We start from the raw sequence: 15,748 nt of genomic DNA on the forward strand, positions 1-15,748 counted from the left end.
AGACCAATGGTGATCTAGCGGGTGCACGAGGTTTTCTTCTTTACCGATAACTGTATGACATCCACATATATGTTGAACAAGGCACACACCTCGATATAGCGAATGAAGAGACGAGGCAAACGAGAGAACGTACCCTTTTACCGGCATCAGGGGACTTAGAAAATAATAATTTGTGGAAAGAGTGAACAAGTGTCTCGAGATGTTGAGCAGAACGCGGCTCTTGACGAGGAACTTGGGGGTCCTGCGGGTAAGTTCTTGTTCTTTGGGTCATCGTCTGGAGAAAGGAGACGGCGTCACATAACCTGAAATTATTGGAGCCAGATGATGAAAGCGATGGGAATGTTTTCAGAATTCCTCGATGCATCCGGAGGTTAATATGAACGCGCCGATACTGTGTTCGGTGTACCCGGTTCAAGTGAGACACAAGACCAGCACTCCACTCAATACGATCTTCATGTTCGTGCCACAACAGGAGGTTTGAATCCATCAGTACTTGGTCATTTGGTTTTTTGTTGGCAATTGGGGAATGATGTCAGATCATTTTTGGGATCAGTTTTGGTTATTTGTTTAGTTTAGAGACTAAACTAAACTAACGAATGATATTTATATTTTTATATTTTATGGCCCGGTTGTACCAAGCCTGTTATCCAAGGAAACCCCAGGGTAAAATCCTCGGGGTCAGTTATATCGTAGGGGTCGTAATTTTCCAATATTTGACCCGAAGAATATTTTTTTATTTATCCTGTAGCCCCATTTGAATTAACACTGATTTGACCTTGGGATTAAATTTTATTTTTTGTTCCTGGGATAAATTTGAGATACTCTCCCGAGTACAATAATCCATCGAACATCCAAATTTAATTTTTCTCTTATCTGACGTTTTCGTTACCCGGAGCTGGTGCAAGCGGGCCTGTAAGATACATATTTAAAGATATCAAGGAGATAGAAAAGCGAAATATAGCTTCCCAACAATTAATTTGTGCCGATGTCATCTAAAAGCCGTAGGGAATACAAAAAAGCTTTCGGTAGTTTGTTGACTTAGTTTTTGTTTAATTTGTGGAAACGGTGAACTTATTATATCTATAATGTTTAGGAATAGAGCTTTGACTTTCAGAAATCTATCGGAAATAGATAATTCTTGGCCCTATATTCATAATATTCAGGAATTTAGCCTCGATTTTTAGGAATCCATCCCAGATTTTTAAATAACGTTATCCCCAATTTTTACAATTAACGTAAACTTGAGGGAGTCAATCACTCAAATATACGGTTAAAATTCCCAGAATGTAGGATTATACCATTGATTTCTCACTCATTAAATTTCAGAATGCGCAAATCCCTAAAAACTCAAACTTGTTTTCTCTCTGGCCCATCAAGAGTTTCGATTATTAAAGTAGACGTACTGAAGTCAAAATTTAATTCATTCAAATGCGTATCGTTGATCCATTAGCAACAATAGATACGCTCACTCTTTTTAATTACCCCCGTCCCTCCAAGTTTAAATGTATTCCTTAAAAACTTCTAAGTTGACTCCCTTCACCATTTTTATCATCTCTTTTAAATTCCGCCGAGTCTAAAAAAAATGGTATCGCAGGCTTGGATAGTCGAGCGAATGGGCAAATTCCACAGAATCCTGGAGCCCGGCCTCAACGTGCTCTTGCCAATAGTCGACAAAGTTAAATACGTACAGAGCCTCAAGGAAATAGCGATCGACGTGCCAAAGCAGAGTGCAATCACGTCGGACAACGTGACCCTCGATATTGACGGTGTTCTCTACCTCAGGATAAACGACCCGTACTTGACATCTTACGGTGTCGAGGACCCAGAGTTCGCTATAATTCAGTTGGCCCAGACCACGATGAGATCGGAACTGGGGAAAATATCGTTAGACAATGTGTTCAGGGAACGCGAGGGACTCAATGTCAATATCGTGGCGAGTATAAATAAAGCGAGCGAGGTCTGGGGGATCACATGTCTCAGATACGAAATTCGTGGGTATCAATGCGAAATATCATTCGCCCTTCATTCTGAGTATCATTATTTTTTGTGGGTATTGAATTGCAGGTGATATCAGACTGCCTGCGCGAGTCCAGGAGGCGATGCAGTCGCAGGTGGAGGCTGAGAGGAAGAAGAGAGCTGCAATTTTGGAGTCTGAGGGAGTGAGGACAGCTGATATAAATGTCGCTGAGGGAAAACGACAGGCCAGAATTCTCGCCTCAGGTATGAAGCACTAAAAAAATTTGATACATGATGATAATTCAATGAAGTTTACGATTTTTATTATCTGCCGTTTTTTTGCTTCGATAAATTAAATAAGGGGGAGAGGGATTAATTTCAAGGATCTCTTGAATTTTTCTGGAAAAGAAATTCCTCGAAAATCTCAAATTGAAGCAAAGAAAGAACTTTTACTTGAATTTGAAGTAAATAAGAAGAATCGAAAATGAAAAATTCTATTTTTTAACTTTTTTTTCAACTTTCTGATCGATGATTTATGAAATAAAATAACTATCCCATTAATCGAATCTAGAGATCGACGTGTTTTCCAAAAAATGATCTTCCAGTAGAAATGAACTCTTCAGGACTTTATCACAGAATCAATGATGCATCTCAACGACGATTGACTTGAAATACAATTCCACAATTTTATGATTAATTTATGATTGAATTTCCCTTGATTTTCACTCTTGCAGAGGCCGAAAAACTAGAGAAAATAAATCAAGCTCAGGGTGAGGCAACAGCCCTGCTAGCAGTCGCAGAGGCGCGTGCCAAGAGTCTCCAAGTGGTGGCAGATTCCCTGGGGCTTCGGGACGGCAAGAACGCAGCCTCGTTGAGCATAGCCGAGCAGTACGTCAAGGCATTCAACAAACTCGCAAGAACAAACAACACTCTGATACTTCCAAGCAACGTGGGAGACGTCTCGGGTCTCGTGGCCCAGGCCATGTCGATTTACAAGCAAATCCTCCCCCCAAACCCACCCAATAGCTCCACCACTCAGTACGAGACGAAGAGTCTACCCGAGAGCAATGAAATTGACGAAGTTTACGAGTATTTCAGTGACAAGGAGGAGGCGGAGAAGCACAGAAACACCAGCAAAGCACGTAAATCGTAAAAATTGTGTAGATTATTGATGGATCCTCATGTGGGATGCAAACATGTTCAACATGGTTGATTAAAAAATCGATTTATTAAAATTACATGATTGATTGTTTCTTTCCTTCATCTTTATGTGTAAAAATTCTTCTGGTGAATAAAAATGAATGAAACGATTGTGAAATTAATTCCATGACTGAGGGATGAAAAATGCAGATGAATCCACAAATTCATAAAAATTATTGTAAAAATGTCTCTGGTACTCGTCGATCTGAATAGAAATGCCCAGAAATTTTTTTCAGCCCATAAAATTCATTTTTTTAGGTACCTGTTGACTTTTTGAAGCATTATTTCCATTGTTCATTCCCATGTTTCAGTTAGATGAAGGTCATGGAGTATTGAGGATTCATCTTCACCAATCGTTTAGTTATTACGTTAGAATGAGATAACAGATGAATTATTCACGAATTACTTCCTCTTTTTCGTATGCAAAGTAGCTGCTGCAGTGGGTGTTGCGTATGTCTCCTGGGAAATGCGGTTTATGTAATAGAGTGCCACCATGGAGAAGAGGAAGCAGGTTGTCGTGGAGACGCGGTGAACCAGTCCTGAAGCGATCATGGAGACGATTAGGGAGATGAAGACTGAAAAATTAAATAATTTGACTTTTTAGGAACAACTGGGGAATTGAATAAAATTAATTCATGCTTTTAAAAATGCATGGATGCAGAAAAAATGCATTTGTGCACAAAAAAATGCATTTGTGCACAAAAAAATGCATTTATGTATTAAAAAATACATTTATGCACAAAAAAATGGTTTGTTGATGCATTAAAAAAAACATTAATGCATAACAAATATATCTTAAAGTTGAAATTCAAACCTTCTGGAAAGAGCTTCATTTGAAAAGTTTTTCCGAAGACAGTGGATTCGAGATTCCCCAGTGCTGTGAGAATAAATATGAATAGCATGGATCCAATGTATCCTCCAAGGATTGTGTGCAGTTGGGAGGAGGCTAGCCAGCCTTTGTACATCTGCATTCCGGAGAATAGGATTATTGTGAGGATGAGGGAGAGAACGAAGGAAACTCCACTGGTCACAGCTGCACGTTAAACAAAATAAGAACAATTTTACATTTCACTCTTGCTGGAATGTCTACAATGAAGTGCCGGGTGTTGACGAGGTTATGACACGTCGTCTGACAGATGAGCTTTCCCATCGAAATAAATCATTTAAAATGTTTCCCAGGAGGAATCAATGGTCAAGTACAACGAGAGGACTTACCCATTATTTTTATGTCATATAAATCACTGCAGGCACATGAAATAGCAAATTTATCTGCAAAGTTTACGTTTTTCTCTCCTATTTACCGACTTGAAGGAAGATGGAAGCTGATCGATACTTCACACTCAGCCAACTTCAGGCCAGTGTCGATTGTGCTTCAGTTCTGCTACTTGACTGATGGTGTCATCGTTCCCCCATAAATATTGTGACGTTTTGTAAATATTAATCGTCTCCTCGGGTCAATCGAAACGATAATTATTGATAAAGTTGTTGGATTAACATTCAGAATGATGAATTTGTGTGAGTGAGCCGCTCCACATTCATATAAAGAGGGAACAGAATTTTCTCGTGAATCGATACATTAGTCATTCGCAAAGGTTTGAGTTAGTGCTCGCGAGTTTTATTCCACTCGTCAATTTAGTTGAGGAGAAATGTCCACTTCGATCATGTCGAATGCCAAGCTCCAGGACGATATGAGCAGTATTCCGTTAGCGGACGATGATCCACAAGGTACGATTACCCATTAGCAACTGGGGCTTGACCTAATTTGATGGAGAAAAGTGCGGAAAATGGAGCATTTTCAGTCGTCAATGACTCGAGATCGCTGGAGTGAATTTTAAAGACTTTTTATTTATTTTGAGGAGTTTTTAGGCTCCAAAAATAAGACCTGATTCGCCCTAATTGCATCATTTGGACAGGAGATATTGACGATTTTATGTGGTTCATTTAAGAATATCCAAGTATTCTGGCTATTTTTTTGCGAATTAAAACAAATTTACTCATATTCAGAATTTTACCAGATCGATAATTTATTTCATGCCTAAAAAAATAAAGTTTCCGAAAGTTTAAACAATTTCAATTGTTTATTTATAAACAACGAATGTTGAAAAGAATTACACTTATGTGCAAAATGTAATTTTAATGACGCTGATAATTCATGATTTTTTCAAAAAATTTCTCACGCAATTTAATTGACAAATTTGTAAAAGATACTTGGTTATCGTTAATCTCACACTAAAAGGTAAAATGAACCACATAAAATCATCAATATCTGTTGAATCAATAATATTATTCAGATAAATCAAGTTTCATTTTGAATCCTGGAGGAATACCTTCGAAATGAAAATATCTCCCAGTCTCCAGTAATTGACGATTGACAATGGTTTATTTATCTTCCTCTCCCCTACACTGTAAGAAAAACTAACAATTTCTCAAACAAGTCCTGTTTGTACCGAGAAATTCGCAAGTTAAAAACTACAAAAAAATAAATTATTTGATTTGAATTTTATTATTATTTTTGATTGAACTAGTGATCATCCCAGAGGAAGATGTGCCTGACAACGACTCCCACATATCAGGTGCCTTCCGTCGTGGTCGTAGCATGGATTCCATACCATCGACTTTCACCAATGGCAGCTGCAGTCCAAACAGTAATTATCACTATCCAATAAATGTAATCACGAATTCAGTTCGATTGAGATGATTAAAACGATGCAATCGCAGGTCTAGATCCTGACGTGAGTCCCGACGAGCAGGAAGAGAAGGCCAGGCTAATTTCCCAAGTCCTCGAGCTCCAGAACACCCTAGATGGTGAGCCACCATGACATTCCCCTTTTTACCCCAACGGAAATGGGAGATAATTAGAAAGCATTGCTTTTCAGATTTGTCGCAGAGAGTTGACAGTGTGAAGGAGGAAAATCTCAAATTGCGGAGTGAAAACCAGGTGCTGGGACAGTACATCGAGAACCTCATGTCTGCATCGAGTGTGTTCCAATCGACGAGTCCCAAATCCAAAAAGAAGTAAGCTTCGTATTTTCGGTTTTATGCTTGACACTGATCGAGTACTGGATTTAGTAATTCTAGGGTTTCTCAGATCCTCAATGCTTTTTCTTAATTTTATATGAGAGTAAAAAGGTTCTGTAGCAGTCTTTGACAATCTACAACAACATTATGGAGAGAAATATTGTTGAATCAGGCATTTAGATCCATCTTGAGTTGAGAATACGAAAAAGGGAATATCCTTCGAGAACAAATCTCAAAAATAATACACCAGGGAGTATTATCTTTCAAACTTTATCCAGGTGTTTTCCTTTTAATTTTTGTAATCTCCAAAAATTATGCGTGGACATTTGTGAAGAGCCTTTTTGATGCATATTGAGTAATAGTTCAATAGGAAGAAAATTTAGAATACATAATTCATCGTTGCAATTGTCTATTGCACTTATTTCCCAATATTAATTAAAAATACTCTTTGAGAATGTTCAGCTTTCATTCCATATATAATTCTGGAGAACTATGTGATGTAAGACCGAATTGCAGTTAGAAAATCTTCGACATCACCAAAAATAAAACAAACACTCAAGAAAACGTTCGAGAGATAATACGGCCGAGTTTGAATTCAAGAATATTTTTCATTCCATGATCAGATATTAGAATCTAATACTAAAATTAGATAATGAGCATTGCATATGCTTTCGACGAGTAAGTTCATAGAACTCAGCAACTGATTTAACGAGAATTATGTTTTATGGGGCCTCAATCACCAAAGAACGCAATTTATAATTTAATCGTCTGGGAACTTCCTTACTCCTAAGAGTTTACGAAGGCTTGATAGTTCATTGATAGTTCATTGATAAATAATTTATATTTAAACTTCATAATCCCAGACTCTCGGAATCAATCATTTTTACATGAATAATTGATGTAATTCCTTTGAATTAATGAGGAAACGAGGAGAGCTGTGCTTAAACAATTCTGTTGATTCAAACCTTAATTACATGACAGATAGCGATGAGTGAAAATGATCGAAGTAGTACAATCACCGCCGAGTGCTGGTGAAAGATGAAAATTAATGAGAGATTAAATATTCAAGCACGAGCTTCGCTTACAGTACTTGTTGTACAGAAGAGAGAAATGAATTATATTAGATATAATTGTCATATGAGAACTTATATATTGCATATATAGAAAGTAACTTCTGTTATGTCTAATGAGAGAGAGGGGGATGACAAAAATGTTTGACGATATATTTCGCTCTTTCTTATACATATTATTTGCTGCTTATTCGTGTGTACGTGGATACAGACAACTGATGACTTGAGATGATGATCTAATACGAGTATCATAATGTAACTTGCTAATCGTGAAGTGGAGACTCACGAGCACAAGCACAATGACTGCACAATTCTAAGATGATTCCATTGTTAAGTCACGGTATGATAATAAATATTGAAAACTAAAAGCTGAATTTTTTTGTGAACCAATGGTGAATAGATTCAGAATACTCTATTGATGTCCAATAACTAGGAACTGAATTGCTTTTTGTCCCCATGCGGTTTTTGGCCCTGCTTTTGGCCTCCCATTCTTCTTTATCCCAATCCACCAGCCCTCAGCTGCATATTTGTGGGATCTGAATGCCTCGTATGAACCGATACTCCACTGCTCCCATTCTGTGGTGTCTTTGTGCTCTTTTAACTGAAAGTCAGTAATTTTTTCATTCTTTTATTTTAATTTTTATTGAGGTTTGGGGGACATTACCTCACCGTAGAGGTGTCCTTTTTTGTTGAACGCTAGAAAATGACCGGTTTCCGGATTTTGTATTCTAATTACTCCGAAGGATACTGATGATACATTGAATAATGCTGAAACAAACCCGAACGATTTATCTTCATGAGTTGAGAATGCAAAAATCCTCAATACAAAAGTGAGAATTAATTCGATGGAGACTTATCAATTTAATGAATTTATGCTTTGAAGTTTGAGAATAAAAATGTAAAGCGTTTCCCATGTTTCTATTCTTTATAGGTGTCATTGATTGATTTGAAAATAAAAGGCTAGATAATTTAGTTGAAAGGGTAATTATTTCCAGCAAAGAATCAAGACAATTCAAGAATTAAATTCTAAAAGTTTCGCATTCTTCATGGGTATTATTTTTAATTTCGTTCTAAAAAAAATGATTTCAAGTGAAAAAGCTTCATGAATTAAGCTTCCAAAAAATTTCTCATTCTCGATAGGTATTATTAATGCAAAAATGAAATGTTAAATAATTTTGCTAAAAAAATGATTTCCATTATTTCATAAACTACCTATTTGATCATCGATATTCGTCTGTCCACACACCCGTCCAGCAGGTGATAACGTCAGATGATACCCGGTTCGACAGAATAACTTTATCAATCGACACTGATAAGCTGGGTTCTGAACGGAAGTGCGTGGATCCCAAATTAAACAGGGAGATGTTTTCTCCACAACATGAGTATTATCACGAACAGTTGTCCTGCACCAGAAGAAGCAACTTGATCAAGTCTATTAAGGTCACAACAATTAACAACTCAATATTTCCAGACATGTGAATTTCCCCAATTAAACCGGGAAGCTCGCATGCAACGGAAAACCCTCGTTTCGGAGCCAATGATTCACGCAGACGTGTGTCATTGTTTTTTTTAATCGATAAGGTCAATGTGGGTCAATTATCTCACTTGCCTCGATTAAAGGAAATAAAGCATCAGTACCTTCGGTAATTTTACAAACCCGTTTTCATCGAAGGTGACCGTTGTGGTTGAATGCCGTGTTGTATTACGTTTCTCCCTTCGTTTACCCGAGTTGTCATTCTCATCGTTATTTATCGATAAATCTGTGTCGTAACTGTCATCAGTACCACTATTTTCAATGTCACTGGATTCTTCGTCGCACGTTGGGGCTGTCCGGTTCTCCTGAATCCAGCGAAGGCTCATTTTTTCAAAAATAAATAACAGATCACTCAGGATAATCTCAAAATTGACTAGTTATGCTATGCACCGGCCACCTGACCTGATGCAAATAAAAATAATGAAAACTTAGCGGTGGTTTCGCTCTGGCAATGAAGAGGAAATTCTCAGGATTTAAAACAGACCGAGGAATTCCCTCTCACCAAATTCATGAATGCAATTACATTCAACCTCACTCCGAATATCCTCTGAAAGCTTTGAATGAAGTAGTGATGCTTAATCTTGAAGAGACCACAAAACCACTGGTATCTGTACCGATAACTCGAGACAGACTGAATTAAAAAGCACCAACGATGGACCGACAGGCGTTCGAAGCTCGCACCCACACCATGGGCATGTGAAGCGTTCTGCACCGTTTAACTTCGTGTACCACGGAGAGTACACGAGGTGATACATGCGAAGCTACACTATTTATAGCGCAATCGAACCTGTGTACACAACGCCGGAGCCCAATATTTCGTCGATCGACCTTGCAACGATTCCCACTCCAGTGATTCTGGATATTTTTCCAATTAGTAACAGTGGGATCCAGATGGGGTCGATTGATTCTCGATTCCACTGAATGCACCGAGAGAAATTTTTATGGGACTATTCATGACAACTTAGCTACTTTGATTTTTTTGTTTTGCAAACGTTAATTGGCATGTTCAAGATAAAATAAAGAAAAAAAAAAGAAAAAAAAAAGAAGAATAATGAAGAATTTCTGTAAATTTTTATGGTTTCAACACCAATTGTTCGCTTGACAGTCGTGACAATGATTCAAATTTTTAGAATCTTATCTAGCGATGAAATAAGCGGATTTGTTTTTTCAAGTACTTTTCGAATAAAAATACTCTAGCATGGCAGAAGCTTTTAATAATACATTTTTCGGGGCCAATCGAAAATTGATGGATTTTTTTATTTTCGAAAACGGCATCAGCATCAGGGATCTGCAATAATAACTATTCTAGTGGCATTAAGATGACTATTGCCTTAAAATAATTGAAGTTTTTTAATCTGCATAGAAAAATGAGAACTAGCAAGATAATGAATAATTTGAATTCTCCATTGACTATTAAATAAATTTGTATAAATTTCATAAAAATGATTTTCGAAGTCGAGCAACGGATTACTAAATAATGTAATAATGGAAAAATTTAATATTATCAACTGATTTGTATAATAATTATAGAATGTTTTTAATTAAACATCATGAATGGGCGAATCCCAACTGGAGTCCCCTATTTGCATTTCAATACTACTATTAATTCAAATCAAAGAGATATTTTTTTTATTATGAAGTTCATTATAAAATGTTATTTTGGTTAGAAATGAAAAAAATTGTTTAGACGACGAACAGAACGAATTTATCAACACGTCAAATGCGTCACTTCTCTCGATGCGATCCCTCGAGTGATGAATAATTAGGGTAATGATGCGGTTGTGTCCCCTTGACATATGCCGTGTATAGACGAACAAACCCCCCAGTGGCGAAATCAATGTCACCTAAAATTAAACAAAAGAAAAGCCATCTGTTTTTTCTTGGCGATTTTTATACCCGATTGATGCATTATTCGGAGTAAATACTGTGCGAGGATAGGCCTCGCGTTCCTATTTCCAGATTCCCCTCCATCTGCGTGTGAATTTCTAAATATAAAAGCACGCTGAGAACCAGGTTTACGATGAAAGACTGCAGAGATGTAATACGTTGTTTTCTTCGAGGAAATGATAGCAATTCATTTTATACTGCATTAAACATATATTTCTCAGATAATAGAAAAATTACACTCTTCTCTTTATGCTTGGAATTTACCTCGATAAGATGAAACGTATCATACAATATTTAACAGTACGTGATTAGAGGCATTCACTGACGCCAGTAACAATTCATTTGAAATTTAAATCGTAAATTTATTGGGCCGTATTACCGTCTTTCTGAACGGTGGTTATGAATTTTAAACAATACTTCTTTACAACACTAAAAACTAAATTATTCGTAATCATACATGTTTATAGTTTGATAGATTCAACAGTTTTCTTCCTGGGATTAAAAACATTCAATTAATTAGCATAAAAAACAATCCTCTGTCCACTCGCTGGACTGCATAAATATCACAATTTATAATACACAATGTACAGGACTATTTGACCAACAATATCTCATTGCGAAGGGTTTGGAAATCAATTCAGGCACAAATTGATTCCTCTAATTACATAAATACATTTTATGTACAATTGTTAGTCAACTCTTTCAGTAATATAATATTTTCGCTTCTCGTGGATGGCTCGAGGCTATTCTTATACATATATTTACATTAAAAATTGAATGGCGATGAAACAGTGCCAATTGTTCAATCAAACTTAAAAAAATAGTTGAACCGCATAATATGTATTAATCGGCATGGATCCACAAAACTGGGACAATTTAGACACAGCTGAACTTGACACCTGGAAAACGCAATTCAAAATGCCCCCATGAGTAATTTTGAAAAATATGAGTTTTAAGAGTGATAATGTTAGTGCTTGAATTTTATAACTAGAAAATTTCTATTAAAACTTTTGAATTTGTACCGTCATCGCTAGAGTAGCAATTATGGCAGTGAAGCTTGTGATTCCGCACACGAACGTCTGTTCCCATGAGTCCGTCACCAAGACGTACATGACACACACAACACTTGAAACACTCCATATGGTAAAATAGCCGGAGGCTCTCTATAATCATGGCTGCCCCTCGTCCTTTGGGATAAAAATATTGAAACGAGCGTTAGACATGGGAGATTTGAATGAAATTTATCGTGTGGGATTAAATTGGAGGGAATGTACAGGAAGCATACCTAATTCATCGCCACAGTGAGAGCATTTCTTCTTTCCACTGACACTGAGCATTTTCTCCTGTGACTCGACACTCGAGGGACCCGGTGATTGATGCACCTTTTGATGCATCATGGCGAGGTGCTGATGGGACTGGTGGTGGGGTATTGACAGCTGTTCCTGGCTGACACTGTGCTCCAGTCTGCTTGTAAAAGACGAATATGTGCGTCATTTAGGGCCTCTTCATTTTTTTTTTTTCTATTTGAATTTTTCATGTTTTCTGGGTTTACATTTAAAGGATATTCAATTTTTTTTTTGGTGGAATGGTACACTGTTAGAAATTTCTTGAAATTTCAGCCACAATGTCACATGAATTCTCAATGTCGTGAGTTTGAATTTCATTTAACATAAAATAACTCATGAAATTTCTTAGTTTTCTTGAAAATTCAAGCAAGTTGAATTTTTCATGTTCAACGATCATTAACATTTCAATGAAAGCTTGAATTTCCAATACATTGAGAGTTCAGAAAAAACTAGACTTTCGAAGTTGAAACGGTAAAAGCATTAGAAAATGTCCGACAACAATTAAACACTTAAACTACAATTATTAAAATCAATTTCAGTGAAACAGAGAAAAAAATAGTCAAATCACTCGAATATCCTCAATGGCACATTCTGAACATCATTAAAAAAATATTCCTCTTCATTTTTTGCTTCTTATCAATAGCAGTCCATCAAAAATTCAATCTGTTTCCAATCGCAACCTTGAATAAAATAAATTCTACAACAAGAACACCTGAAACAACTCCACAATGAAAAACACAAAAGTAAAATTACCTGCGTCGAATAGGTGGTGGTCTTTCCTGCGCCCTATTCTGTATCCTCTGCGTGATCGTCTGAATAATAGAATCCGGCAACGGTTTACCATCTGATTTTGCTGATGTCGCAGTATACAAAACAGATGTCCCAGTAACATGAGGTTTTCTCGCCGGTGAGCGTTGATTCTTCTCATTTATTCTCCTCTGCTCAGCCTCCTGCCCAAGTGAAATAAATCCTCCATTCAAAAAACATGCGACACAATGATCAAATGACCATCACCACAATCTTCATCAAATCCAATACAACAATGCAACGCTGATTGAATGACTCACCTGAATGAGCCAGTGTTGATAATTAAAATCCTGAGTAATCCTGGGCCCATCGCTCTTTCTCCTCTGCACCCACTGGTCATTCTTAACAATTCTAGTCCGTGGTACAGCACTCAGTGCCTGGAGGGTCTGCTTAGTCATCTGCTGGCCTGCCTGTGGTGCAAGTGCTGTTGTCGAGACACTGTGCCTCAGTGATGCATCAATCTGCTGGGGAATTGAATCTGCCGATGGAATCCGACTATTTCTGCGCATTCAAATATGTCACAACTGTTACAGGACTGTACTTTTCGATTTTTTTCATTATAGTCCATCTTTTCTCCTACTCTCTAGTTATGCAAGTCATTGGTAGGGGGGAAGAAGAGGGCGGATGAAACAGTGAGGGCCGGAAATTAAAACGCGAATGCATAGAGCACGATGCCTTCCTGCCACACTCCGGTGGAGGAGAACATTCCGCACTGAAAATAGAGTTCAGTTCATTTCAACTGGAAAAATACTATTATTTACTTTATGGTTGCATCGCTGATACAACAGTCGAAGGGGCTTAGCTGAGGATGGGGGGGGAGGGTGAAATAGTTTTACTTTTTGAAAAAAATACTTTTTTAAAAATATTATCGCATAAAAATATTCTTTTTTGAATGAAATGCCTAATTGGATCACAATCGTTCAATTATTTTTTTAATGTTATTCGAAGAGGAGACTTCTCAACTCTTCAAATTTTCCAAATGAAACAACTTGAATTATTTATTTATAAACAAAGAATGTTTACAAAAATAATAATTCTGTGCAAAATGCCATTTGAATTGCGCTGAATGTTCATGATTTTTTTCAAATTTCTCTCACGCAATTTAATTGACAAATTTTATGATTGAAAATGGTTGTATAGTGTTGTATAGTGAATGTATAGTGTTGTCTGTAAAAGCTACTTAGATATCCTTCAGGAAAGACGAAGTAGTGCTTGAACACTGCAAATATCTAAACGAATTTCAACGAAAAAGTGGGCAAACCACTTGAATATCCCCAATTCCCACTTTTAACACCATTTAAAATTCACTCCACGTGTATTTACCTTATGGTTGCATCGCGCTGTCGCTGATCCAACACCCGAAGGGGTTTAGCCGGGGGTATTGGAGGTGGTGGTGGTCGCCGTTTCAGGCCCTCCTGAAGCTGGAGATTTGGCATTGACGAGCGATAATTCAGGGCATTGATGTTTTGATACGTCGGGTGGGGATTCGTTGCACTTCCATGGTTGACGTCCTGCAGGGACTGCCACTGCTCCTGCAGTTGCTCAGCCAATTGCTGCTGCTTCTGCTCGCGATACGCCATGTTGCTTCTCTGACGTTTCAACTCCTCCTGCTCGAGCTGCAGCAGTTCCCTCTCCACTCTTAGTACCTCCCCGGATGGATATTCATCGTCATGGGTGTACTGCACTGCTGTCAGCACTGTTTTCTGGAAAATAATGCAGGAAAAAAGCGTTGAATAATTGTCGTTCATCAGGGGAATGAGGTAATGCTAATGCAATGATGATATTTCTGAATACGTACTTCCTGGTCTCGAATTTGATCCTCCGTGGATCTCAGTCGCATTTCTTCCTGTCTACGCACTTCCGCCGCTGTTCTTCTCTCGTTCTCCAGCATTTCCTCGTGCAGTCGCAACTGCTCCGTTTTTATTCTCAACTCCTCCTCACGGTGGGTTTTCTCGTCTGCTTCCTGCTGCTGTTGCTGCTGTTTACGGATTTTCTCTTCCTCCTGTTTGCGTGCATTCTCATCATTCTTACGCAATGTCTCCTCTTGGCGCTCACGCTCCAACTGCATCTTCTCCTCCTCCAGTTCACGAAGCTTGTCAGCGAGCTTCTCACCGATGTCGCTGTGTTCCAAAATACTTTCACATGTTTTCGTTCATCCCTCGGATTTAGGGTCTACTTTGTAGCTTTTTGAGAATTTTTAGAGGTTGAAGGTGAAGAGGTACTTACACTGGTAGAAATTTTGTGGTTTTTGGTGACTGGTTTTTGTCAATTTTTTTAACGTTGTTAGTTTTATTTTGGTTTTATTATTCCGGATTTTTTCATGCATATTTTTTCAAGAATTTAGGCGAAATTTTCGATTAGTGTTACTATTGCAATAGATATGAATCATGTGTGGTAAGAAACTTTGAAATCAAATAAATTGATCCTCTTGAGAAATAGTACGGCCGGTAGAAATTTATTGGATTTTTATTGACAGGTATTTGGCAATTTCCAACGTTGGGGATTTTGTATCGGATTTATGATGATTCGATGATTTCTCTTTCAAGTTTGATGAATATGAAAATTTCAAAAATGTTCATGTATTCTTGTCATCACATCAGGAAAAGGTGCGAATTTTCATTGATTTTTCCCAGAGATTAACTGATGTTTTATTACTGTTTCATTACCAAAATGAATTGTTGAATATTCCAAGCATTTTCACTTAAAATTTTCTATCAGTGTAATTATTTCAATAGATATAAATAAAGTGGTGGAAATTTGAAGAGTCAAAAAATCGATTCTATGAGAAAAAAACACTATGCAGTATTTGGAAATTTTCAACGTTGGGGATTTTATTTCGGATTTATGATGAAATGATTCGATGGTTTCTCTTTGAAGTTTAATGAATATGACAATTTCAAAAATGTCTATGTATTTTCGTCATCACATCA

At 37.3% G+C, this 15,748-nt stretch overlaps 5 protein-coding genes across 9 annotated transcripts in view; 2 read left to right on the plus strand and 3 right to left on the minus strand.

The window, feature by feature from the left end:
• Nucleotides 1–64: 64 nt before the first annotated feature.
• On the plus strand, nt 65–3,194 carry LOC107046471 (stomatin-like protein 2, mitochondrial). Its single transcript, XM_015269121.1, has 5 exons — nt 65–247; nt 350–475; nt 1,595–1,991; nt 2,065–2,220; nt 2,691–3,194. The coding sequence occupies exons 1-5, from the start codon at nt 200–202 to the stop codon at nt 3,107–3,109; spliced, it is 1,146 nt and encodes a 381-aa protein (XP_015124607.1). The 5' UTR covers nt 65–199; the 3' UTR covers nt 3,110–3,194.
• On the minus strand, nt 3,166–4,502 carry LOC107046792 (protein KRTCAP2 homolog). Its single transcript, XM_015269539.2, has 3 exons — nt 4,372–4,502; nt 3,971–4,189; nt 3,166–3,731 (listed from the first exon to the last, which is right to left on the minus strand). Exons 1-3 carry the CDS (start codon nt 4,373–4,375, stop codon nt 3,559–3,561), a joined length of 396 nt encoding a protein of 131 aa, XP_015125025.1. The 5' UTR covers nt 4,376–4,502; the 3' UTR covers nt 3,166–3,558.
• A 22-nt stretch (nt 4,503–4,524) lies between these two features.
• On the plus strand, nt 4,525–8,108 carry LOC107046723 (short coiled-coil protein B). Its single transcript, XM_015269441.2, has 4 exons — nt 4,525–4,881; nt 5,682–5,801; nt 5,875–5,961; nt 6,033–8,108. The coding sequence occupies exons 1-4, from the start codon at nt 4,803–4,805 to the stop codon at nt 6,173–6,175; spliced, it is 429 nt and encodes a 142-aa protein (XP_015124927.1). The 5' UTR covers nt 4,525–4,802; the 3' UTR covers nt 6,176–8,108.
• On the minus strand, nt 7,384–9,498 carry LOC107046549 (fibroblast growth factor 1). 3 transcript variants are annotated; one of them, XM_015269273.2, is made up of 5 exons: nt 9,302–9,498; nt 8,902–9,175; nt 8,457–8,647; nt 7,909–8,012; nt 7,384–7,845 (listed from the first exon to the last, which is right to left on the minus strand). In XM_015269273.2, the coding sequence occupies exons 2-5, from the start codon at nt 9,102–9,104 to the stop codon at nt 7,657–7,659; spliced, it is 687 nt and encodes a 228-aa protein (XP_015124759.1). In that variant the 5' UTR covers nt 9,105–9,175; nt 9,302–9,498; the 3' UTR covers nt 7,384–7,656. The 3 variants fall into 3 exon arrangements, with proteins under 3 accessions (XP_015124759.1, XP_015124700.1, XP_015124825.1); XM_015269214.2 differs by having other exon boundaries at nt 8,902–9,180; XM_015269339.1 differs by having other exon boundaries at nt 7,754–7,845; nt 7,914–8,012; nt 8,902–9,180.
• Nucleotides 9,499–10,855: 1,357 nt separating this feature from the next.
• LOC107046297 (trichohyalin) overlaps nt 10,856–15,748 on the minus strand; it is a 63,002-nt gene continuing 58,109 nt past the window's right edge. For 2 of the 3 annotated variants that reach the window (XM_015269034.1, XM_015268910.1), the window contains 7 exons: nt 14,617–14,938; nt 14,142–14,521; nt 13,079–13,319; nt 12,765–12,961; nt 11,951–12,129; nt 11,688–11,852; nt 10,856–11,564 (listed from right to left, as the gene is read on the minus strand). In XM_015269034.1, coding sequence (XP_015124520.1) covers nt 11,542–11,564; nt 11,688–11,852; nt 11,951–12,129; nt 12,765–12,961; nt 13,079–13,319; nt 14,142–14,521; nt 14,617–14,938 — 1,507 coding nt within the window. In that variant the 3' untranslated portion in view covers nt 10,856–11,541. Of the gene's footprint in view, nt 11,565–11,687; nt 11,853–11,950; nt 12,130–12,764; nt 12,962–13,078; nt 13,320–14,141; nt 14,522–14,616; nt 14,939–15,748 lie in introns of those variants that run through there. The other variant, XM_015268969.1, reaches the window with a different exon arrangement.

The sequence above is a fragment of the Diachasma alloeum genome, unplaced genomic scaffold (assembly GCF_001412515.2).
Source record: "Diachasma alloeum isolate Michigan unplaced genomic scaffold, Dall2.0 Dall_scaffold_00176, whole genome shotgun sequence".
NCBI classification, from domain to species: domain Eukaryota; kingdom Metazoa; phylum Arthropoda; class Insecta; order Hymenoptera; family Braconidae; genus Diachasma; species Diachasma alloeum.